Source organism: Notothenia rossii, assembly GCF_949606895.1.
Source record: "Notothenia rossii genome assembly, chromosome: 11".
Taxonomy (NCBI): Eukaryota; Metazoa; Chordata; class Actinopteri; order Perciformes; family Nototheniidae; genus Notothenia; species Notothenia rossii.
Genome location: NC_136910.1, coordinates 30392673 through 30419709, shown reverse-complemented (window position 1 = coordinate 30419709; position 27037 = coordinate 30392673). Strand labels below are relative to the sequence as shown.

The 27037-nt window shown below is 40.5% G+C and overlaps 1 protein-coding gene across 4 annotated transcripts in view; it reads right to left on the bottom strand.

Moving 5' to 3' along the window:
- The window catches only part of dcc (DCC netrin 1 receptor), a 496426-nt gene that overhangs the window by 59381 nt on the left and 410008 nt on the right, over nucleotides 1-27037 (bottom strand). For all 4 annotated transcript variants that reach the window (XM_079658229.1, XM_079658231.1, XM_079658232.1 and 1 more), the window contains exon 27: nucleotides 12917-13216. In XM_079658229.1, the coding sequence (XP_079514355.1) occupies nucleotides 12917-13216 (300 nt within the window). The remainder of the gene's footprint in view (nucleotides 1-12916; nucleotides 13217-27037) is intronic.

Below are 27037 nucleotides of genomic sequence, written 5' to 3'. Positions count from 1 at the left end.
TGCATATTTACAACTGTTACACATGCTGATGTAACGCAAATGTTTCCAACTTAGGATCAATAAAGTATATCTTATCTCTTTCGACTCCACTCCGAGCGATATAATTACTAACAAAGCACTTTTATACTAATAAAAAAGGACTGGCTTATCTAAAGCCAGTTGAGTAGCACTTGAAATATTTTAGCTCTATGAAACCTGATGTACTTATATGATTCTGTTTTCTTCAAGTTTGTATCTTGTTGGTCGAACACACTTATTGTAAGTCGCTTTGGATAAAAGCGTCAGCTAAAAGCAATGTAAGATGATCGAAAGCTATGCCATATTTGCCTCTGAACCTTGACAAGTGCATGTTTCAGGCTTATCAATTAACAACAGGAGGGGTCACAGACATAAGACCAGCTGTTAAATAAAGCTCTTCTGACCTTAGCGGTCATGTGGGTATATATTAATGCTGCCCATTATGGGCACAAGCAATTTTCACCCATTTATTAATTATATGTTTATGTTCAGTGTTTCCTATCCCCTAAACCTCCAGGGATGTACACAGTTTAATACTGGCAACTTCTTATTATGGGAAATACGAAAACGTCTTTTAAAACTACAATTCCCAGTAGAGACGTGCCATAGAGCATGTTGCAAAACACACAATAGCCAGCATGTGTAGTTCTGGGGACGGGGTGGGGGAGGAGGGGAGGGGATGGACCCGTTCAAATCCAGTTTTGGAAAGTCTGCCGTGGTTCCATCCCATTTCAAAGTGTTGTTCGACGCTCGGCGTAACCCTCGGCGCACACTCAAACATCCAATCACAGAGCTTGAGGACTATCACAGGGTTTGTCAAGCGAAGCGGAGAGAATACTTACTTCCGTGTGTCTAAAGCAACTACTATTAGCTGCTCCGACCCTCGGTCCTGACGTACTCCAACTTGTGTTTATTAATCAAACAAATAAACACAAGGATAATTATGTGTTATTGTGGAGTAAATAACTGTGTGGTTTAGAAAATAATAAAAAATACAAAATTAGAAGGAAAAAACGATGAAACAATACAGATTTCAGTATTCTGAGCCCCTACTCTCCCCATAACTGACGGCAACAAAAGTCCTACATTACTCAATTAAAATAAAGAAGTAAACACAATAAGTGTGGCTTGATATTGAGTTAGAAAAAGGTTGATAAACGCTGTGAGAATAGATCTGCGGAGAGCATTTTGCCGCGATCCCAACTCCTCTATTACCAACGTTCAGGGAGCTCTATGCAAGTCAATGGGACGCCCTGTCGGTTGAAAACTGACTTCCAAGGGGTACCCTGTACGTAATAGAGTGACGGGGAGGGGCCCTGACCGTCCGTCAATATGTGACGGGTTGGGAGTGAGAACGTGTTGATCCACTCCACCATGCCCGACTATAATCTCCACCATCAGTGAACATGGACTGCTACAACGACCTAAATACATTCACCGAAGCTCCGGACGCAAGTTGGTTTACTCCCGGTCAGGTCATTCCATCTCATCCCCCTGGTCTGCTGCGCGCACTGACACCCCCCCCTCCACTTCATCATCACCACAACCAACATGTGCCTACCTACACCCCCTTCCCAAAGCACCCCAGCCTGTTCAAAATCAAATTCATCTCAAACATGCTCTGTTTAACACCTGGGCTCTATCCCACTTCTCTTAACTTCAATCCTTGCATCCCTCGCTTGCATCTTTTCCTTGCGTCTTAGTCCCTCCCACCAGGGAAGCATGGAGAGATGCAAGGAAATCACGAGAAGGGAGAAGAAGCAGGGAAATAATTTTAAATGTTTTATAAATCTTTTGATTAGCTTTTTGACAGACATCACAATTACAACACAGTAGGTTCACACATAAAATAGTAATGGTCAATGTATTAGGGAGATAATGAAAGGGGGAAGTGAAGGTGTCTCTCTCCCCTCCTCCCCTCCCCCGGGTTCACTTACACCTCATCAGCATCAGGATTTATTGTCAGGTAATTGATTAGCAGTAGTAAGTGAGAAAAAGGGATCCTTTTAGTGAAAATCTTATCTTTTTGGGATTAATACACTGTAATAGTTCCTGTATCCAGCTGTCATGTGTGGGTGGGGAGACACGCTTCCACTTAAGAAAAATGGAATGCATGGCGAGCAGGGTTGTGAAGACGATGACCCGCTGGGTCGTGGAGGGCATGTTCTGTGTTGGGGGGATCTGTGTGTTAAGGGCCTGTTCAAGGGTTTTCAAAATACTAGACCAGAAGGCATTCAAGCTGGGGTATGACCAAAACATATGTGTGTGATTGGCAGGACATTGCTTGCATCTGTTACAGGCATCACTTATAAGAGGAAATATTTTGGCTAGTTTATCGTTGGTAAAGTGAGCCCTGTGGAGCAGGGGCGGCGGGTACTGTAGGCTAGGGAAGGCTAAGCCTTCCCAAATATTTGTGTCACTGCATCCTGGTAAAAGACAAATATAATGTATAATGTTTGTGTCTTTGACATTAGCGCTGCTATGCAGCCACCAGTGCCCTGTACTACGAAGCTAGTTCAACATACCCTGGATATGTTTGAATTATCTTAACTAACCCTAACAAACAAGATCTTGCTAAGCGATCCTACGACGCTGGTTATCAACTCGGTAAATCAAGCCAGGGTTTCTCTGTCCAGCTGAGAGCGCGTTCACGTGAAAGGGGCGGGGTTAGCAACATTTGACCAAAAACAAACAGGGACAAGTGTACTGACAGCGTAGCGTCATACTTCGTTAATGAAAATTAAATTAATATTAGACAAATATGAATTTTAAACATCCATGACTTAAATATATAATCCAGGATACAAGCCACATAGTTGCACCTGCAAGGTAAATATAGAACAACTGGTTAAAAAATAACTACCAAGTGTTTGAAAGCGTACAACAGGTTTATGATAACACTGTCCCATCTAAGACACGAGTGGATCTGACTTTAATTACATTTGAGTTGAGTGTTTCGTCAACTTCTTAAAATAATACGTCTGCATACAGTATATGTGACAATGTAAGTGTTGCACGGCCAGATAGCTACGGCTCGAGAAGCTGATTCAGATAAGGAAATATTGTGATATTATATGATCGATGATCTGATTGATGATGTGATATCAATCAGTGTGATATGAATGATAAGTGCGACACGTCACCGTCTTCTCATACGGCAGTTTAAACTGTATTTCCTAAATTATCCTGTAATATGACTTGATAGATTTAAACTCTGCACACTGAGCTCTGATTGGTCAGCAGGCGGTGCTTTCAATGAATTGATCTCTTTTCTATAGACGCCAGAGGCCGGCAGCGTCAGGTAAAAAAAGTTATTTAGCTTTCCCAAACCTGAGCCTCACGCGCCGCCAATTCTGTGGAGCACCTTACATTAGACCTTGCCTAGCACAGATAGATGAGGTTTGCACCAAATGAAGAATGTCCCTCCACTTACTGTCAGATATGTCTACACCAGCGTTAATTTAGTCAACAAAAACTATGATGAAAAATGTTCGTCAACGACCTTTTTTACATGACTAAGACGAGACGATGACGAGCTAGAAATAGATTCTCGATAACGAAAACTTTGACGAAATGTATATTTCGTTTCGGTTGACGAGACTGTACTAAGGTGTTAATGGTGGACTATCGGACATTCAAAATGCAAGATATTTTCCCCCAATTGTCCGTCTTGTCTGTCAAAATGCATCTTACGTTTCTAACTTGCAATATCATTATTTCCGCTCTCTTCACTCCAGAAGAGCGATCTCCCTGTGTCTCTGTGTGCGGGGGGCGAGGCCTAACAGACACGCTGCAGCGGCACACAGAGATCTGCCGGGGACGGAGCGCTCAAAAGTATAGAGACACTCTACAAGGCTTGATGTGGACAAAGCTTGTTTGCCATTAGTGTTTTTCGCATTAGCGCGTTGACACGAGTAGAGTAGTCTGTCCAAACTGCCGGCCAAAAGGCGTCATATTCAGTCGGAGAAATGCACAATTTTCGACTTCCTTAACTCGTAGCTCTGTTGCCCCAATTACGAGTAACGTTAGGTGGGAGAAGTACTCTGGTATTGTTTTACTTAACTACAAAATCTTAGTGTAGGAAGAGTTCCTCAAGTAAAAGTATGATCATCAAAATATAGTGAAAGTAGCGACAGTAAAAGTAGTCATTGTGCAGATTGGTCCATTTCAGAAAAATATGATATGTTTTATAATGATTGATCATGAAAGTGTTCTCAAAGCTGCAGCTGAATGACTTTGTATACTGCAGGGTAGCTTGTGGATTTACTCCAGGTGGAACTAAAGTCTTATTTAACACTTGATTAGATTTTAAATCATTCATCCACATCTGTAAAGTAACTAAAGGTATTAAATACATGTAGTGGAGTAGAAGTACACCATTTACCTCTGAACTATAGTGGCGTAGAAGTACACAGTAGCAAAATATTTAAGTACTCCAGTAAAGTACCTCAACATTTTACTCAAGTTCAGTACAATATTTTAACATAATTATATACATTTCATTTATTTCACATTTAAATAAAGCAATTAATTCGGTTAACAATTTGTTAGTTTTACCCTTTAAAAAACAAAAAAAAAGTAAATACAAGAATACCGTTAAAGTACCGGGTCGATAAGCAGTATCGATAAGACTAGTAGTACCGCAGAAAACCTTAACGATGCCCATCCCTAGATATTACACAAGTAAAGTGTTGAGAGTGAAATGTTGCTTTACGAATGTCAACACTTGATGCTGTCACCTTGATTCCAATGTCAGAAACCTGTATTTGCCTAACTGAATTGGTTTAAAGAGAGAAAAAATGTTGACTAAAATGTAATTTTTCATCGACTAAAAGTAGACTAAAACGTTTTGAGTTTTCGTCGACAAAAAATTAGAAGGATGAAGGATAGAAATGACTAAAATGTGACTAAAACTAATCACCATTTTCGTCTAAAGACTAAGACTAAACCAAAAACAGCTGCCAAAATTAACACTGGTCTACACTCAGCTCACCTTCCCAGGACTCTTTTATAGATGCAGTAGAGGCTAGGTCAGGGGTCGGCAACCCGCGGCTCTCAAGCCTCTTTAAGCCCTCTACTCTGGCTCCCTTGAGCTTGGACAAAAATAAGGAAATTAAATAAAAATATTTGTAGGACTATTTATATTTGGTTGCACGGTCGAAAAATGTTTCGTATCTTGTATTTTGTGGTGATAATGTGACACATACACAAATAAAAACAACGGTTTTAATTAGGTCAACTAAAATATATGTCATATCCTGCTACGGTCCCGCACCAGAGCCTTTTCTTGCTGGCGAATAACCTGACCCCCGGCTCGATGAGCGAACTATGAATAAATCAAAGAAAAGTACCGGAGGAACACAGAGGGTATAATTCTGCATGGAGAGAGTTATCTGCTTTCACAGCAAACGATGCTGGCTAACCGTTATGTTTGATATGTAGAGAGAAGTTGTCAAAGGTGCTGCAGCCTTTACGTATTGGAGGAAAAATACGGAAGAGGAAGACAGCTGACGATCTTCAGTCATAATTCAATCAGTTAACTCTTTTTAGGGTGCAGCTATATGTTTAATTTATTTCAAAGTGGGCCCATTTGAATTATATTCATTTTCTTCAAATGTGCAGAGGACTCCCCAAGTGCTGTATTAATTTATTTTAAAGTAGGCCTGTGTATTTTTTTTTAATTCTCCTTATAAGAGTTCTTTGTTTATTATTAGAGGTAAACTGTTTTCTATAATGTAATATATTATAAATGCAAAACAACTGTAGTTTCTGTCTATGATGTAACAATATATACAACTTTATAAGCTATCAAGCTATCACATTTGTTTTGCGGCTCCAAACAAAAAACATTGGTGGAAAAGGGGGAAAAATGGCTCTTTTGGTCAAAAAGGTTGCAGACCCCTGGGCTAGGTCAAAGGAGGCAAGTTTTTCATTAATAGTAGATACCAGCCTTTTTTTTTTTATCACAATCAAGGGTGAGAAACTGGTCAATTCCTGACTCAGGGGGGCAGTTGGGAAAATGGGGAAATTGCTTTTGAGCAAAATGCCTAATTTGGAAGAAGCAGAAAAGATTACTGTTTGGCAGGTGATATTTGGCTGACAGGGGTGCAAAGTCAGATCCTCCTTGTAAAGATTACTGATTGTGACAAGCCCGTTGGCAGCCCACATTCGGAAGGTGGGGTGCGAGCAGGATGGAGAGAATGAGTGATTATTTAATATTGGGGCTTGGATTGAGGCTCTGTGTAAGCCATGTTGCCTTCTGAATTGAAACCAAATCTTAATAGTACTGGTGACAATTGGGTTGTCTGAGATTGTGTGCGTCATTACGGGAAGCTGGGAGCAAATCACAGAGTGTAAGGAGCTAGAGGAGGAGGAGACCTCCATGTGAACCCATGGTGGGCTGGAGTTAGGAGTCTTGGTGCCAGTCCAGTAAAGGAGTCTGTTAATATTAGAGGCCCAGTAGTAGTGACGAAAGTTCGGGAGTGCCAAGCCGCCATCTGACTTGGGGAGCTGAAGAATAGATTTTTTTAAGTCGGGCGGGTTTGTCATCCCAAATGAACGCATTTAGTTGATCACAGTCAAGACTGGTGAAAAAAAGATGTCCATCCATCCATCTTCTCCCGCTTATTCGTGGTCGTGTCGCGGGGGTAGCAGTTCCAGCAGAGAGCCCCAACTTTCTTTTCCCTGGCTCTGATTGGGGGATCCCAAGGCACTCCCAGGCCAGCGAAGAGATATAATCCCTCCACCTGGTCCTGACCCCTTGGTCTCTTCTCAGCTGGACGTGCCTGGAACACCTCCCTAGGGGAGGTGCCCAGGTGGCATCCTAACTAGGTGCCCGATCCACCTGAAAAAATATGTATTGATGCAACTTGGGATATGCTGGAAGAGATATAAGAATTTCTGCAGGATTACTATTTTTATAAGATTGACACGGCCAGCAAGGGATAGGGGAAGGGAAGACCACCTAAATAGATCCGATTTGCATATTTAGCTAAGTGTGGTTGAATGTTTTCGGGAAACAGATCTTTAACCTGTTAAGCCTGTTTTTCAGGTCTCAGGCTCAAAAATGACATTCCCAGAACAAATGACTATATCTTCACTTCACTTTTTCAAAGCAATGATACACCTGTGAGTTGGATGTAGAGTAGTCAGAATCAATATAGATGTTTTTATTTTAAAGTAAATTCAGATTGAACATAGTAAAAATATTTCAATTACAGTGTCCGTTCAAAAAAAATTACTTTTAGTGAAAACCACCCTTAAATGATGGGATAGTAGACAAAAAGCTTTAGGAATCCAAACTGTAACATATAATAAGTACCCTGTATCAAGATTGATGCAAAACAAGTGAAATTTGACCATTTGAGAGAGATTTAGAAAAAAACAAAATTTGGGTGTATTTGCCATATCTCTCGAACCTATTGGTCAATTTTGGTGATTGACATCTTTTGAACTGTTAGAGCCAATATAATCGAGAGGGACTTCCTACATCCACCTACACGTTACCATTGAGGAGTGAGAGTGATGCGCACGCAGTTTGCCCAAACCGAAAGCTAAGTTACGCTCTGAAAACTGAAAACTGGGCTTATTGCCATAAATATGATGATGGATTATCAGTAATCATTTCAAAGGGACACAGAGACATTGGATTAACCTTCAGCATCGTTTTTCTGCGTTTTAATCCCATTGAACACAACTTTTGATCAGAAAACAGCAAAGGTAAGACGTATTTGCCGTTTTGGCCCCATAAAGTGAAGTTGTGTTGCTTTCCCTGCCCTGAGCTGTGGTCGCACAGCAATGATACTTATACCATTGGAATCTGTAGACTCTCAGCTTTCATATGATATTTTGTTTGTGCAGATCCGATGAAGTATAAAATATTGCTACCGTGAGTTATGTGCTAACCCAGCTAGCGGGGAACGTTCTCACAACTTTGGCTAACATTACCTACAGGTTCTAATAAGGTTTTAAAGAAACGTTTTAATCTGATGTTCAAAGAACGTTTTTAGAATGTTTATTTTTTCAAATAATGTTCCTATTAGGTTTAAGGTTAACTAAGACATAACATTTTAACTGCAACATTCAGAGGATGTTTTGTGGATGTTATTGAGGCCTGAGATGAAAGAAAGTGTTTTTCTAAAATGTTCCTTTAATGTGATATGTTAACAAAGGTGGAACGTTTTGCCTGCAACATTCTAAGGATGTGTTTTGGATCTTGTTGGGTAACTAATTAAAGATGTTCTTTATAAAACATTCCCTCAATGTTACATGATAACCAAAGAAGAACATTTTGAAAGCAACATTTGGATAATGTTTTCAGGGGGTTATTCTTTTTTATAAAACGTTGCTGTGATGTGAAATATTAACATGGTCAACATCAGATTTATTTCTAGTGCTCTTTAAAAAACAAAAAGTTACATTTGTTTGAAAAGGATGATTAAAAAACAAAATCTGATTTCACCACATTTTCCTTTTTAAAAAAAAAAACAAGCACGTAATTCATGATATTGCATGTTTGCGTAGGCATGTCTGAGTTCCCAGCTAGACATTGTTGGTTCTAAAAACATTCTGAGAATGTTACCATTCATTGTTCTAGGAATGGTTTCATCGAGACGTTTTATTTTGGTTCCTAGAATGTACTTCTGAAAGGTAGGATAACGTTCTCTAAAAACATTCTTAAAATGTTTGGGTATAAGGTTCGAACAATGTTATCACCAAAGTGTTTTTGTTTTTTATGCACTCTATTGTCATATGAATCGAATAACACTTAGAAAACCAAAGACAGACATATAGAAGCACGGACTGATTATCACTGCCTGTCCCTTAAACCCCTGTTAGTGTTTGTGTGTGTTTGTTTCTACTGTGTGTGTGTGTGTGTGTCTCTCTCTCTCCCCCCACCTGCCTGCTGGTCTGCTCTCCAATCAACCACACCTGCAACCTGCTCATCAGCCACACTATGAAAGCTTGAAGCCTGCACTCATTCCCTGCCGGATTGTTGCGTGCCGCTCTAGCTTTTTGCCAGCATATTCTTTGACAACTTTGCCTGCTTTTGCCTCACACTCAATTTTGTGTCTCTCCCAGGAGGAATCCAAGGCCTTCCACACTCCCAAGACCAGCCAGGCTTCTCCACCCTGGAACAACTGTTTCCCACTGCTGCTATAACCAACCTCCACTCCCAGCTCCCCTTTTCTAATAAACAAATGTTACTTTCACCAGCTGATTCCAAGTCATCCTTGCACATGTGTTAGTCAAATTCCTATCGTTAACTAAATGATCAAAATCATCCTAATGACTACAGTGGTCAGTCCATTTACCCAGGAATTTTGAATTACAATTACAACAATTACAGGAAAATTATGTCTTTATGTTCTAATAATGTAAACATATTTTAGTAAATTGTTACCACAGAAAATGTGCATAATGTTTTAAACATAAAGCATGTTATCCTTCTCTAACATAATAACATTCTGGTAACATAAAAAAAAATCTAACTTGCAGCTGAAAATAATGTTCTAACAATATTATCAAAAACATTTTAGGAAGGTTATCACCAAACATTTTAAGAATGTTTTTAGAGAACGATATCCTACCTTTCAGAAGAACATTCTGGGAACCAAACAAAAACTTCCCGCTGAAAACGTTTTAAGAATAGTAGGGCATAATGTTCTAACAATGTTATCACCAAACATTTTAAGTCACAACGGCTCATTTCAAAATAAACGTGGATTTGCGTGAAAACTGTTTTTCGGGGTTCGGGTGTTTTGTTTGATTTTAAATAAACAAAGTCTTGGCTTTCAGAATATGAAACTTTTATTTCAAAATCTCACGATAAATTCATTTTTGAAGCTTGTAAAGGGAAGATGACACCTCTCACTCGCCACTCTGCTGTTCCGCAGCGCCGTCCCCCCTCCCTCCGGCTGAAATTATGAATGTAAGCGTATAGTGATCATAGATAACACGGCAGGGTCCGTTAGTTTATTTTCATCCGATTTCAAATAAAAAAAGTCTTGGCTTTCAGAATATTAAACTTGTTTCGGCAAATTCAGATGATAAATACAACTTTGAAAGCTTGTAATGGCATAATTACAAGCAGAGAACGGAGTAACTTGACGTCACAGCAGGCATAACAACAGCCGGTGTTTCTCGTGAGTTTTTTCCCCGGGAAACAATACACACAAATGCAAAAATACACACACACTCCCGAGCTTCCCCCAGACCAGTAATCCAAACGGAAATATTTTCCCTCTGTAGTATTTTGATCATTTGCTCCGCGAATAATCAATCAGGTCGATGGATTCCAGAGAAGAGGAAACTTTAAAGGCATTTTCCTCAAAATGATGACTCTGTAACAGTCATTATATAATGTGACATATCTTTGCAACAACAATCCTGATATCATTAGAAAGCTAGGAATCCCCTCTTTTCAACTATTTGAGTCTACAACTCAAAATGTGTTTTCGGGTCAATGCGACTGATTTCGATGGAGCAGGTCACATATGAAACGCTGAGAGTCCACAGAGTCTATTGGTATAATAGAATGTGTGATCAAAACTCACTGTTCACACACACACACACACACACACACACACACACACACACACACACACACACACACACACACACACACACACACACACACACACACACACACACACACACACACACACACACACACACACACACACACACACACACACACACACACACACACACACACACACACACACACACACACACACACACACACACACACACACACACACACACACACACACACACACACACACACACACACACACACACACACACACACACACACACTTTTGTTTCCTGCTCACACTGCTGCAGGTGATCGGAGAGATGAGGGGATGAGAGATAAGGGTAAGACACAGACACACAGTAAACAAAAGAAGACAAATAGGGTGTCCTGGCTTCCTTCCTTTGTTTCAACTAGACACCTTAATCAGTTCTAACATGTTATCTTTACTTTATTAGTTTTACTTACAGTTTTGATTAATTGCTTGCCTTCCGATGATATGTTAATATTCTGTGACTTCCTTTTAATCAAAAATAAAATAATCAACTTTTCATACATTCAACAGGGAAATAGGCCTTTACAATAGTCAAAGTAATCAAAACAAAAGAAGAAAACTCAAATAAGATAACTATCAAATGAGCTTGTCCCCCTCTCTTTCTTTGTCTAGGCTTATATCATTTTAAACGATAACTTAACGATTAAAACTGTGTCTCAGCGGTGTCTTCCACACAGGATGCCCATCTCTGGTCTCTATAGAGGCTGGCGCTGTGGGAAATGTAGTCTTTTATAATTCTTTGCCTACAGAGGTCAGGATTGCAGATCACATCCAAACCCCGGCTAATGTCAAGGCCAGTTACAGTACACTGCCTCAGGAACACACACAAACACCCATCCACCCAACCAGCTGCTCCTGGGCTGTTTTCAAATACTTAAATTAGATAATATGTATACATTTGGCATAAAATTAGCCCCTTTGTGAATACTTCTCATTGCTAAACCAAGTCCATTCATATGATCAGTGCTAAGAGTTACAGTAAAATATGAATGTGCTTTATATCGGGTCTGCTCAATTAGTTTCGAGAAGCAGTGACAGAATGCAATCACTGTTGGTTCTTGAAAAAATAAAATAAAACGTCCCTACATTCCAAAAATAAGGTTATTATAGAAATGAATAAACAAATTATGTTTTACTGTCCCAAATCTTACTCTTCCATTTTTCCCTTTCCTCTGTATTTGTGGGTTTGGATAGAAAGGACACTCTCCACATCTCAACCCACGCACGGCCTCAAGCACACAAACGTTCCTCTGCCACATGAGAAATTGCAATCAGATGAAAAATATGACAAACTCTACTCAGCTGCAAAGTGTTATGGCGTGTTTGTGCTGTAACATCATAATGACACATGTCTGTAAGATCCCTTTGTCTCAGCAGATGTTTGTTAGTTATGATATCAAATGTTAAATGAGTCTAAAGGAAAGAACAATTTAACACTTTAGTCGACAGCATGATGAATTATCACAATCCTATCTTGAATCATTCTGCTGTTGTTTTTTCATTTCATGTCTCATCAAGTTATTTTTATGTAACGATATGTCTTGTTATACCATGATTTGCCAGGTTACATCTATCGTTTTTCCAACTCAGTTTAGATTAAACCAAGCCCACTTCTGCATCAACTAAGCTCTGCACGACTCTGTCCCCATGGTAACAATGCTGAGTTTATATAATTTCTACTCTAGCTTGGGGAACAACCCGATATGGGCTGTTTTTTAGAACAGAAATAATTAGCTAACCACCTCTCTCCTAGTACCGCCTCCCTCACTTCCTCCTTCCTTCGCTTAGACACAACTTGACTGGGGGCTGAAGGGCTGAATGCAGCGCCTCCCATTGCAGTCAGTGCAAGCCGTGCAGGAAATCATTACAGCGGTCCTGGCAAGCATAATATTTAATATAACCTGACTTTGTTGGAAAGTGACAAAGTACATATACTCAAACACTGTAAAAAAAAAAAGAAGAGATTTAAGGATACATATTGTTTGCAAGTTTATTAGTAATAAATCCATGGTGAATTAATATAAAAAAATTAACTAACACTAACTAGCCCTGCATAACTGTGATCTTCTTTCATACAAAAGAGCTCTTCCCATCAATGTACTTTGAAAAATATATATTTTGTGATGAAAACGCCATCGGTGACACTGACGCTGTGTCAATGCTTTCATCATTCAGAAGCCGGTTTGGTCAAATCTAAACTGGGTCGGGGACCGAAAGACGCTGCCAGGTTGTGTAACTTCACGTAGAAAGAGGGGTGGGTTTAAGAAAGCGTGTCTTTATGTCTGTTTGTGGTCAGATGTACTCACTCGACTGCGGCAGCTTAGAGGTGTACACTTTTGGGTCGATGGTCCCCATGGGGGGTGGCAGCAGTGGGTTGGTGAAGCTACGGAGGGGGTGGGTGGGCCGCACGCAGGCTGTGGGGATGGTCCGTCCACTTCCTGTCTGGACCTCCTCTGGGGCGGCAGCAGCAGGGGCCCCTGGGCTGGCAACGACCCCAGGAACATGGTCCCCGGGCGGGGCAGAGGACCCGGGGAGGAGCGGAGCCACCGGCTGGGGGGGGGGTTGCTGCTGGAGCAGAGGGTTGGTGGATGCCTCTGCAGTCATGGCTGAGGAAGAGGAAGGAGAAAAAGAGGATGAAAGAGATGAGGGATGTCAGAAATGGATATTGGGATGGGAGGAAAGAAAGAAGGAAAGACAGAAAAATACAGTTTCAAGCGTTTAGCCTGCATATCGCTTCTTTGCGTGTCTTGAAAAGCGCTATACAAATTAGGTGTATTATTATTATTATTATTATATCCAAATGCGCTTCTGTGTTTATTTCATAGACAGTGTCGGCTCAGATGTTTCCCCTCAATAAAGGTATTCTGATTCTGATGATGTTGCTGCAGGACGACCGTGTGTCAGTTGCATTGACCCAAACCTCTGTGCAGGTGAGCTCACACTCCCTGTCAGAACAAAGCAGTGTGTCCTAATTGTACATAATGCATGCAACAGTAAACACTTTGTAAGGGCAGCTGCAAGATGTACTGAAATGAAAAAGGTCAAGCATGCGATTTGTAACAGACTCTGTTTTTTAAAGTTGTGTTTCTCTATGCCAGCAAAAATAAATATCATATGTTGTCTTCTTCATACTGAAAGGCCTATGGATATTTAAAATGGTATATTCCTCAACTTTATTCAAATATCAATCGTATCTGTTAGGGAATAATTCTAACTCCTTTACTCCTAAGATATCTAACCTTTTTGCCCTTTGACATTTATGACCAACCCTGACTCTGTTATCTCCCTTAAGGAATGTGCTGCTCCAGCTATATGTTGATATTCCCAGTTTATGACCGGGCAACTCTCGGTCACAAATGGTTTATGGTTGTGAGAACGCTGGAACACTTCCTTCTCTGTGTTTGTGGACTCCAAGGTATAACCTTCAAGGCCATGAGGGTCAGACAAGTGATTCACTGTCCCCAGATGTTTAGGCTATCTCTAGTGTTCCCAGATGTTTAGTTTATCTCCCCCACTATGTTGATTACTCTCTGTGAACCTATTAAAAAGGTCTAGCAAAAGAGAGGCGCTTCAGAATTGATGTGGAAAATCTCCCGGGCAGTCAGAACCTCTGGCTGCTGTGACTTGTGATATGAATCCTCCGGCCAATACTCGTAATAACCCATAATTGTTTGACATCAAAGCTCCAACTCTCCTCGTGTCTCTCTGAGTCCTGAATCTCCATTGCTGCAGAAGTTTCCCTTACAGTAGGGGAACAAACTGTGAAGTCCACTGAGACAAATGTAACATTTGTGATATTGGGCTATATAAATAAACATTGATTGATTGATTACAGTATCCACAAACATGAGAACCCTGAGTTCTGCGGTTGTATTCTTTTACTTTCAAGTCTCTCACTGTTCTTTCTGTACTTATTTGTAGACTGAATGTCTTCACAGGTGAAATCCCAATTGTTTTTGTCAGCGTTATATTATATAAGAAAAGAGAAACACTTCCAGACTGTGCAGTAACACGTTCAGATGTGGCATGAAGATGAAACTCCTGGTGTAGCTCCAGTCAGCCGAATCACAGCCAACATGGCAGAGCAGACAGATGTGACTACATGTAGTCCCTGTGAGTTCATTAACCACAGAAGAAGAGGAGAGCTGCTCCCCGTTGGAGAGGAACGACAAAGAGGAAAGGCAAATCTCAAGTGAACCCAAAGGAAAGAGGAACAAGAACTCTGATCTAGGACGATCGGCAACCAAAAATCTCAAGGAATTAGACTTTTCATCACGGAAGAGAGCTCTTTTTCTAATCTTTCAAGCATATGCAGCTATGAAAACCAGTATACCTTTCAATTGAAATCCAGACTGACACATTGTGGATCATTGGATCTAACACCCCTATCAGCAGCACATCATTTTCTCAATACCTTTCACACATGCATTGTCAAAGGTACAATGTGTTAAGCATGGCGGTATGGTCCAAAGACACAGGGGGCAGTATCCTATCTACTGTAATACTGGCTCCATACAACATAGTCAGCAGTTATTGGAAACATGTTTAGCACACACCAACAGCTGCCTCTCAGGCTCACTTCAGTAGATATCTCTGGAGCATCAACACTGTAACCTCTGTTGATTTTGTACAAACAAAACAGTTTAAACCTACATTTGAGCCAGTCACACATTTCTGGCTTAATGTTTGGTTGCATTTAGAAATGATATAGTGTCAAAGAAAGAACATGGTCAGTGTTAGGCAAAGTGCTCTGTCAGTAGGATGAGCAGTCGAGAGTTAGTAGAACTAGCCTTCTAACTGTTGCAACAGCAGTCCCAAAGGAACACTGAGTTAGTTTACATACATGTCCGTGTGCAGTAACTCCTACTCATTGGGGACACAATGCTAGTTAGTCTCAGATCACTAAACCACAGAGATCAAAACCAAACATCTCCTACATCAACATACTTGTTACGGTGTGTGTAGGAAGCAGGACCCAAATGCAGATTAAAGTGACAAAATAACTCCTTTATTTCAAGGCTAAACTCTTAACTAAGACTGAGCAGAACACTCACCGGGGAACAAGCCATATCACAAGACGAACCGACAAAGACATACAGAAAAAACAGAACTTAAATACACACAAGACTAATCATACAAGCAAGACACATCTGAGGAGGGAGGAGAAAACACAGGGACACCAGGTGAACACAATCGGGTAAATTAGACACACCAGGGAAACTAACGACAGGGAACCACAGACAGATTAAAACAAGACAAAACACAACGCAGACAGAAAACCAAATACAGATCTAGACAAGACACAACGCAGACAGAAAACCAAAGACAGATCTAGACAAGACAAAACACAACACAGACAGATCGTGACAATACTTCTTTGACTTTTGTGAAAAAAAGTCCCTCCTATCAACCCCTAAACTTCTGAGTGGACTGGGAATGGACACTTCACTAGTAATGGTGGTTAGGGCAGACTTTCACCAATACATCTGTCAACATGGGCATGAACAGATGTTGCTCTCTGAATGGCCTTTTTGTCTTATCACTACGATGCAAAGGCTTACATACTACAATTTAATCAGCACATTAGCAAAGACATATCACAGTTATCGGACTCTCCAAGGATCAAAGGATGGATACACTTCAGAACGAAGGAAAGAATTTCTCTTTGAAAAACATCGACAGAATCAGAGGATAAAAGCAGGAAGTGTAATAAACACAGACAAGTTGTTTGTTTTGCTGAAGCAACAGTGAAATGAGCCCTCGCTCTTTCTCATTAAAAAGACAAACAAATAATGATCTATCTCTGGGATCATATCTGCCTCCTCTCAGTCTAATCACCTTCAGATTTATATGAGTGGAGTTCACGGTCTCATTGTCTGTGTCTCTGCTAAGTTGGTTTGTTTACTTATTAATATTTAAAGTATATTACTATGTATCTTACACAATTTGTCCAGTTTGATTTTTTCACCACTTTAGTTTATTTTATTGATAAAGATACCAGAGCCCTTCCAGTTTACAAACTTTATTTACAGCAGCACGTTTGTCCTCCAGCCGCAGAAATCTATCATCTAAATATATTTTCAGATGATTCAGTTTAAGTTTTTCATTGCAACGTTTTTCACTTTTTCCTCAAATTCATTCACCATTTCTCTCCAGACTCTTTGATGCCATCCACAGCAATATAATGTCATCTGTCAACGTAAATGTCAATGGACCGTCCCTTCATAACGTGAAGCTTTTTACTCTTGTTCAAACTTCTGTAGAAGTCTATTTTCTGTTCCAACAATTCACATACTTGTGGACATAATCCTCAGTGGAGTTGTTTGAACCCATGGGTGGCATGGTTTTTGTCCTCAGCCTTACAGGCCTACTGGGCCAAAGGAGCAGCGGGACAGAGCTAGAAATGTACACTAGATAATAACAATGTCCACGATTCAGCTGTACAGTGTACAGCAGGGGTCACCAAACTATGGCCCGGGGGCCGGATCCGGCCCGCCACCCCCCTTTGACCGGCCCCCACCCCCTCTGCCCCCCACTACTTGAACCGGCCCTATGAGGCAAATCCCCAAAAGTCGTCATGGCTTATTTTTTTCAAATTGATTTTTGGAAAATAATAACATGTCTGCGTTTGGTATTTTGTTGATTTTGTTTCAGTTAAAAAAATTACATTTAGTTATAAAATAAAATGCACTATATTTGCCGAATTGTCGTCACCCGACATCTTGGAGATCAAGTGAGTGACAGACAACGAACGCGTAGAGAACTGTCAGTGTTCAGGACAGCAAAAATGGCTAACGTTAAACGAAAAGTTGATAGAGAGTGCAGAATTTTCAAAGAACAGTGGACCAACGACTATTTTTTTGTTCAGTATAAGGACCGTGCCGTTTGCATTATCTGTAAAGAGAGTGTGGCGGTTTTCAAGGAATATAATCTTCGTCGTCACCACGAAACCCGCCACAGTGACTTTGCTAGCTTGCGAGGGCAAGCAAGAGCAGACATAATTCGCAGAATGAAAGGCGGACTGGCAGCACAACAACAAACATTCATTCGCCAAACCCAGGTAAACCACGCTGCTGTTCGAGCTAGCTTCAAGGTAGCTCACATACTAGCTACCCATGGGAAGCCCTTCACTGATAGGGACTTTGTTAAAAAATGCATCCTTGCTGTGGCCGAGGAGGTGTGTCCCGACAAGAGAGAGGCAGTCAACGGTGTGAGTCTCTCCGCGACTACTATGACCAGGCGAGTAGAAGAATTGGGGGACAACGTTTATGAGCAGCTGAACAAGAAAGCGTCACAATTCAAGTTTTTTGCTTTGGCCATGGATGAGAGCAATGATGTGCAGGACACAGCACAACTGCTCATTTTTATTCGTAGGATTAGCGAAAGCTTTGAAGCGTCTGAGGAGCTGGCAGCACTAAAAAGCCTCAAAGGAACTACAACAGGAGAGGATATTTTTGTCCAAGTGTGCAAAACAATGGAAGAGTTGGGTCTAGAATGGTGTAAATTTGCCAGCATCACTACGGATGGCGCACCTAGTATGGTTGGCACGACAAGGGGGCTAGTAGGGCGCTTGAACAGCGAATTCGAGGAACGAGGTCTCACCCCCCCACTACAAGTCCACTGTCTGATTCACCAGCAAGCCCTATGCTGCAAAATTTTGAAGTGGGCGTCTGTTATGAAGGTGGTTGTGCACTGTGTCAACTACATCCGAAAAAATGGTCTGAAACACAGACAGTTCCAGGCCTTCCTCTCCGAGCTTGAGTCTGCCTACGAGGATGTGCTGTACTGGACAGAAATCCGGTGGTTAAGCCGAGGCAAAGTGTTGCGCCGTTTCTACGACCTGCTACCCGAAATCAACACCTTCCTGCAGTCTAAAGGTGAAACGGTACGAGAGCTGACCGAGCCAGAATGGAAATGGGACCTCGCATTTTTAACAGATGTGACTGAAATGTTGAACCACCTTAACGTGCAGCTCCAAGGCAAAGGGAAGCTAATCAGTGACCTGTATTCCCACATCAAAGCGTTCGAGGTCAAACTAGTGCTGCTTGTGAGACAGGTCAATAAGCTGGACTTTACGCATCTCCCTGCCACCCAGAGCTACTGCGCTGAGAAACCACCTGTCCCGTTCCCAGTCGAAAAGTGCAAGGATGCACTGGAAATGCTGCAGGGGCAGTTCAGTGTGCGGTTCCGTGAGCTTCATGTCAACGGTAAAGCAATACGTTTGTTCCAGAACCCCTTTGCTGCCGACATAAATTATGCCCATCCCTCTCTTCAGTTTGAACTAGACGAGTTGCAGAATTGTGATATCCTTAAAGATGCGTTCAAGCCTGACAGTCTCATTGAGTTCTATGCTTCGCTCCCAGGGGAAACCTACCCAAACATCAAACAGCATGCAATGAAGATGTCCACAGTTTTTGGCAGCACATACATCTGTGAGCAAACCTTTTCCCGCATGAAGCAAACCAAGAATACAACAAGGAACAGACTCACAGATAAACACTTGCATCAGACCTTGAGACTGGCTACCACTAGACTGCAACCAGACATGAACTTCTCATCAGCCAGAAGCAAACACACAGTTCACACTGATACGGTAAGCACACTGATTTTAACAATTACTGATTTTAATTGCTATAAATATGAAATGTGAAGGCTCTTTTTAATTTGCTACATATGTTGTAAAATTATGTCACAGAGAAAAGCAGACAGCAGCATGTCTTGCCATTTACTGAATATGGTGCTTCTTGTGTTCAATCCGTCATCCCTCCATGCCAGGGCTCCAGAAGGGACTCTGAAGTGAGGAGAGGAGATTGCTGTTGCTGATCCCATCCCAAAGACAGCACAATTCATCAACAATTACAAATCCAGCTCACCTACATATAGGCTACTGATTTTTTTTGCCATTATTCTGTATTATTGTTGTGCTTTAGTTTTGAGCCTACACTGCTCATGTCCTTTTCACCTTGACCTAAACAAAATGTTAACTGAACATGCTCACCTGGATAGGCATAAGAGTTGGCTAGTTCTATTAGCCTACTCATGTTATTATAATTTTGATGTTTTTTATTTATTTTATAGGCCTATTTATTTGACCTTTATTAAGTGCTGCACACAATTATTATTATTATTATTATTATCATCATCATCAGGCCTACCTATAATTTATAATTTTGAACTCACCTTTGCCAGTGTCAATCAACTCAACTAGGCAGATGTTTCTTACCTTGACAGCTTTGATGTTACTTTTATTAGAAAACAAATAAATGGAATATCTGTGGTATTTCAAATTAAAGCAAAGTGTGAAGACTCAATTGCTACTTTTGTAAACCACTAGTAAAGATGGTCAACAAATATGTGACAGGAATCAAGTGTTGATATAGTAGTGTGGAAGTAGTAGTGGGGATGGCTGTGCCGGGGTAGTAATCTCTTCTACACAATGAGCTGACTCGGCCCCGGCCCCCCATCACAGTCAGGAACAATAATGTGGCCCCCAGAGAAAAAAGTTTGGTGACCCCTGGTGTACAGTGATGCAAACACAGGTATGGTGAAAAAAGAGAGAACTATTCGAAGCAGAAAAAAAACTGCGAAATATGCCCTCTGACAAAGGCCTGTGCTATAATACTTAAATTAACTGGCTATTCTTTATAATATACTCAGATCAATAGGAGACAGAGATGTTAAGTTATAAATCAAGGGTTTTTATTATTATTTACAGCAGGGGTGGGGAACCTTTTTCCTTTCAATTTTTACAACATCCTCCGAGGGCCGTACAAATGATTGAACTCAACCTCTGCTTAAAAATACTAAAATCACAGCCCATTCATTTTGCCTTTCTTTCATGCTGTGCAAAGAAAAAGCAACCTTTTAATCCAGATATCTTACCATGACTCGCGCATGCATGCACGTGCACGGTGTGGCATGACCACCAAAACAGAAAGATATGGACACAAGATATGTGCAAATGTATTTAGTATCCTATCCATGTGAACATGATTTAAGTTGGGGGGACCTAACCTCCTCTAGGGGGGTCCGGGAGCATGCACGTGCACGTGATATATCACATATTTGTAACTAAATGATACATTAATTGAAACCAGTGGCGGATTTAGGATTGTAGGAGAACCGGGGCTTAACCCAGGAGTTGTTGGGGGGGGGGGGTGCAGGCGTAAAGTGCTATTTTTTACAAGTGGGGGGTGGACGGAACATCCTTTAGGGGGGCTGTCGCCTCCTCTAGGGGAGTCCGGGGGCATGCTCCCCCGGGAAGATTTTTTTTTTTAAATATTGAAGTTAAAAGCATCAATCTGGTGCACTTTGAGAGCAACATCAACCCTACCTTAATAATACCTTAAAGCGGACAAAAGGCACTGGAGAACACTTATTCATTAACATCCTTTAATGAAGCAAACTAATGCCTTAACTCACTCAAATACAGTCGTTTACTTGTTTCGGTGAAACGAATGTGCGTAGAGTTTTAAAGGATGCGGATAGTCTCACCTTGATTCTGGAGCATTGCTTATCGTTTTATAGATCTATTCTCACCCACCATCTTTGTTTGTGACGTAAAGAGTGTAAGAGTCACGTTTCTGACTGTTGCCTGTCAGTTCCGTTGCCTGTCAGTTCCGTTGCTATGGTTCCGTTGTTACGTGTACTGAAACGAGACCTGGTATAATTCCATGCGCGAAAACAAATAAAAAATTGGAATACGTTATTTTAGTGTCTTAAAAGTAGACTGAGGTATGAAGGGTTAACGTTACATCTTAGGATACATTTTAGTCATGTTCTGTATACATACTAACATACAGATGGAGCACTGAATTTCGGATTCCAGCTTACAGCTTCCTGCCTAGGGCCTGCCAAAGACCAGTATAGAGGAATGTTAAGCCCTCCCACTATTTTCCAAGAGGGCGTTGCCAGATTTTCAATTTCAGGTTTTAACCAAGAGATGGCGCTTCATTCACAAATACAGAAAGACAAGTTTCATGGACTTTCAGTTGTGTTTTGAAGAGCATTTGAACACATCAATATTTTAGATCAACTAAAGTATATCTAATCTTGTAATTCCATAATATATAGTCTTTATATATTAAATAATCATAATTATAATGTAAATGTTTACATTACACTTATTTATTTGTTATGCTCATACTTTAACCTTTACAATCGTTTGCTTTAATATGCAGTATATTTTTGTGTTTGCTTCCTCCTGCTCCGTTACGGACACATACTGTATGATTTATTATTATTATTAATATGAAGATATTATTAAGATAAGATAAGATGTTACTTTATTGATTGAACATTTTAGTTTAGAATGTGCTGTCCCACGGTAATTCAGAAGGCTCACAGGTCACATTCCGACCATTATTTAAAACAATAGGTGCTTTCACACTGTCTACAGTTTGATTTGTATAGAGGGAGCTCTGTCAGTTTTCAAATTACCCATTTGCTTTCGGGGAGCCCTATATTTCAGAGCACATCCTGCTACTAAATATGTCACACGCACGCTCTGTTGACTGGCGCAGCAGCGCGGATGCGATCAATTGCTATAAAAACACTCTTCTACTAATACAGACGGTGTCACTATGCCGGCGGATGTGGCCGTTGTTGAAGCCTCTTCAGGCTCCGCATTGGCAGGCCTCTCCCTCGGTGTGGAGCTGTCAAACTCGACCCTAACGCCGCTTACAGCCGGCCAACTAAAAGTTGTTTTCCGTTCACGTTGTCATTTTTAGACTCCTTCGCTTCTTTGCTTGTGAATCCAAAAGCTGTGACGCTTGGCTGTTTTCGTTTTGCCATATTTTTTTATTACACAGTCAGAGTTAAAAAAATATCAATATGAACATTTCAAATACCGTGCTGGCATCACCGCCATAACCATAGCAACGTAAGTAAGAATGCAGCGCCGCCACGTACAGATGGCAACACCCAGACATATTCACAAATATAAAACAAATATTCAGAAACTGTAATGAACAATAACTATTATTTATTTCAAGAACTGTTATTTACAGAAACTCAACATTTCTAATCTGTGTGACACAAATATGCACGATTGTTTTGGGCTCCCCCTATTTATCTCAAAGTCAGCCTGGAGGGGAGCTCCCTCCCTCTTCGGGGGAGCCAAGCTCCCCCTAGCTCCCCCCCATTTCCAACAGTGTCTGTGGCTGAATGGCCAGCGATTAGGTGCGGCGCATTTGTCATAGGTGATCAGAGCTAACTGCCTGCCGTCAGATTTCATTTAAAAAACAGATCTGATTTTAAGACTATTTCTGCGCTCATAAAGAATGATAAGAATAAGAATAATGCGTATTGAACTGGTTTCATTAATTAGTGAGTTTATTTAATACTAGAACCGCCAATCGGGTCAATTTGTGTGATGTGTGTTGTGTGTGTGCAATGTAACTTTTTTTCAATAAAATATTCAAGTCTCCCAGTCCCTGACTTTTCCTGAAAGTGTGTTATGTAGCACCCTATGTTGTTAAAAATTGCATTCTAATAGCGGGATTTTACAGGTTTAGGTAGGCCTATACAAAAACCTCTGGCGGTTCTAGTGTTAAGGTAATTAGGTACAGTAGAAGCCCTTTTTTATCAGTAACGAATTTAGCAGTTGAACATAAAAGTCAACTAACTGAGGGTCACTTGCAATGACAGTGTTGTGTCTAACTGTAAGCTTGTCACTCAGAGTAACCTACCGTTAATTTAGCTGCTGGAGAAGAAAGATCAAGGGGGGAGAGAGCTGTGGTTGATGGGCCATTAGTTGTGTAAATACACAGCTGAGAGCTGCCGTTTCATTCAGACTGTTTAAAAAACTGTAACAACGGACTATTTTTCTTAGCGGATGCATGTCAATTTAAATCAATACATACAACTATTTTGAAATCAATACATACAACTATTTTTTAAATCAATAAAAGACATTTTTTAAATCCATAAAAGCATTTCAATTAATATTGGGAGTCATGTCGTTACTTTGTTGAAAATTTGGCCGTGTAATAAGCGGGATAATTTGCAGCGACTAGTTCCTTATGGGGAAAATAACACCCGTCATGTGTGTGTAGAGGTGTGTGTGGTTAAAACACTTTCATGAAGTGAAGGAATTTCCTTCTATAAAACAGCTGTGGGCAGCAGTGAGTGTCACGGACATGAATTCATAGATCAAGGCAGACTGGTGCACACACTCTCCTGTCCTGCCAGGCGACACGCCCGTTCTAAGCCGTGTCCCTCACTCCTCACATCCCAAGCATCCCCACAAGTGTATTATGTTGTTACATCGTTTCAGATGTTATGTTTCAGTTGTGCTCTGTCTATGTTCAGTGATGCAAACTTGTCACCTTTCGGAGAAATTCGCCGTTTTGAATCCAAAATAAGTCGTTTGTGTGATTCATGTAGATCTGCAATACAAATATTTTTGGGGTATGGGGGGGCTGGGACCCGGAGTAATCTGCGGCCGTGAGCTGTTATGTGCCATCATGACACGCATGGTGTTCTTTTTTTATATATTATAATGAAGTACGAGCTGTGTGCTCGAGTCTTCCTGCCTGTCGGCTCTGCTCATGGATGTATAATAAGGCTCTGCTGCTCCGAGATGATGGTCTAGCTTCAGCAGCTACATTACCTACGGGTGCGTTCGTTAATATTAACTGTGCGTCCGGAGTCACTGTGGCACAGACTGGACCGCTGGTGAACAGCTGTGAGTTCAGGTGTTCAGAGCAGAGCTCCCTGTCGGAGCGGCAGAGCGTGATGTGAACTGAAAAGTTTTTCTGTGGCAATATTATTTAAGGAATCGTTGAGCTAGCTAGCTAGCATACATTGTCACTATCTGCTAACGTTAGCTTTAGCCTTCTATTTCTAATAGTTTTTTTCATAGGCTATAAACAGAGGTGGTATCTTGTACTAGAGTAAAAGTAGAAGTACTCAAATCTTGTACTTGAGTAAAAGTAGAAGCACTCAGGTCTTGTACTTGAGTAAAAGTAGAAGCACACAGATCTTGTACTAGAGTAAAAGTAGAAGTACTCAGGTCTTGTACTTGAGTAAAAGTAGAAGTACTCAGATCTTGTACTTGACTAAAAGTAATAGTCCCAGAGTGTAGGAATACTCTGTTACAGTAAAAGTCCTGCATTCAAAATGTTCCTCAAGTAAAAGTAGAAAAGTATTATCATCAAAATATAGTGAAAGTAGCGACAGTAAAAGTAGTCATTGTGCAGATTGGTCCATTTCAGAATAATAGATATGATATGTTTTATAATGATTGATCATGAAAGTGTTCTCAAAGCTGCTAAAGGTGCAGCTAGTTTGAATGACTTTGTATACTGCAGGGTAGCCTGTGGATTTACTCCAGGTGGAACTAAAGTCTGATTTAACACTTGATTATATTTCACTTAATTAATCCAGATCTGTGAAGTAACTAAAGGTATTAAATACATGTAGTGGAGTCAAAGTACACCATGTACCTCTGAACTGTAGTGGAGTAGAAGAACAAAGTAGCAAAACATTGAAATACTTAAATAAAGTACAAGTATCTCAAAATTGTGCCCAAGTATAGTACTTGTTGAGTTTATGAACTTAGTTACTTTACACCATGTGGCTATACAGATAAAAAGACTTAAGCCTTGCAGAGGCCTGAAAATGCATTTTCAAAATGCTCAACAGTGCTGCCAAAATTATAAACTGACTGCTCCACAATTTGAAATAAATGCTTTTATATATTTCTATTATGTGACTCTTTGGCGTTTCTGTTATTATTAACACTGCTGCTTTCGTTGTTCTGACTGCTAAAATCCTCTGTCATTCCGTGGGGTGGGGGAGCCGGGGGCTCGGATCCTTGTCACCTTTTTCATACCTGATGAGTTTGCATCCCTGTATGTTAACAAGCCTCAGTCACCTTAATTCATGTAATAAAAACATCTCAGGTCAGTAACACTCAAAGCTAAATGTGCAATACCATGTTCAGCTATGTTACTATTTATAATGTTATTGTTGTTACATCAGAAGATGTACATATTGAAATTATTTCTTAACTTACAGTAGGCCATTTTTTACAATGTGTGTTGGAAGGATTTATTAAATTACAATGAATATTGTCATTGTTGAAGGCTTTTAGAGAAGGGTGAACTATAAGCCTGAATTACATAACATTTTATACCTAAAAACATAAAAGCCACAATAAATAAATCACAATTATTCTAGTTATTTTTACCTCCCGTATTGCTTTCAACCCACCAGCTTTTATGATGTTGTTACGTCACTAACTGTAAGCTTGTCACATACAGTCTATGGTCACTCAGAGTAACCTACTGTTAATTTAGCTGCTGGAGAAGAAAGATCAGGGGGGGAGGGGGGGAGAGAGCTGTGGTTGATGGGCCATTAGCTGTGTAAATACACAGCTGAAAGCTGCCGTTTCATTCAGACTGTTTAAAAAACTGTAACAATGGACTATTTTTCTTAGCGGATGCATGTGAATTTAAATCAATACATACAACTATTTTTTAAATCAATAAAAACATTTTCTAAATCCATAAAAGCATTTCAATTAATATTGGGAGTCATGTCGTTACTTTGTTGAGAATGTGGCCATGTAATAAGCGGGATCATTTGCAGCGACTTGTTCTTTATGGGGAAAATAACACCCTTCATCCAGATGAGGATCCCTCCGCTACACTTTGGGATCCTGATCGACCGACGAAACTCCATTTAAAATATACATATTTTTGGTGAATTACTGAGTTTAGGCACGTTAATAACGTTTTAATGAAGTTGAATACAGTATATTCATATGTGTCAGTGATTTCATGTCAATTCGGCGAACATAAACATAAATGATCGTGGTGAAGATGATGATTAAATTAGGATTAAAAATCGAGAGCCGGGCTGCATTTCCTCCCGTTCGTTTTTTTCGAATAACAAAATTATTTTGTTAAATAACAACATGGTGATGTTTTGTAAATGATTACATGTCTCTTATTTAGCACAGTAGTATGATATCCGTGACATATGGATCTTAACAAAGTTCCGCTGTACATCCAGCATACTACATCTCACTTTATTTCACATGAGCTCCAGTGTGGAACCCCACTGCACCCCCTGGTGGATCAATGATCCATTGCAGCTGGCTTCATTATAATTACATTTATCTATCAAGGGGGCGGTCTCAAGTCAAGCTGGAGGTTTTCCCTTGAGCGAGGGCAGATCACGTACCAATCACGGCCCTCGCGTTTCAAACTGTCTGAAATGAATCGCTACATCTGTATAAGGGTATACTTAGTGTGGTTACTCCATGTTTATTAGCTATAACATTAACGTTACATCACTCTTTTTCACTTCTTACTCAGTCAGCCAGAGTGCAGATATCACCATTAGATTCACAAACCTGAAACATCATTGTTATCAGCTGCTGATACTGCTGCTGCTGCTGCTGCAGCTTGTGGCGCCTG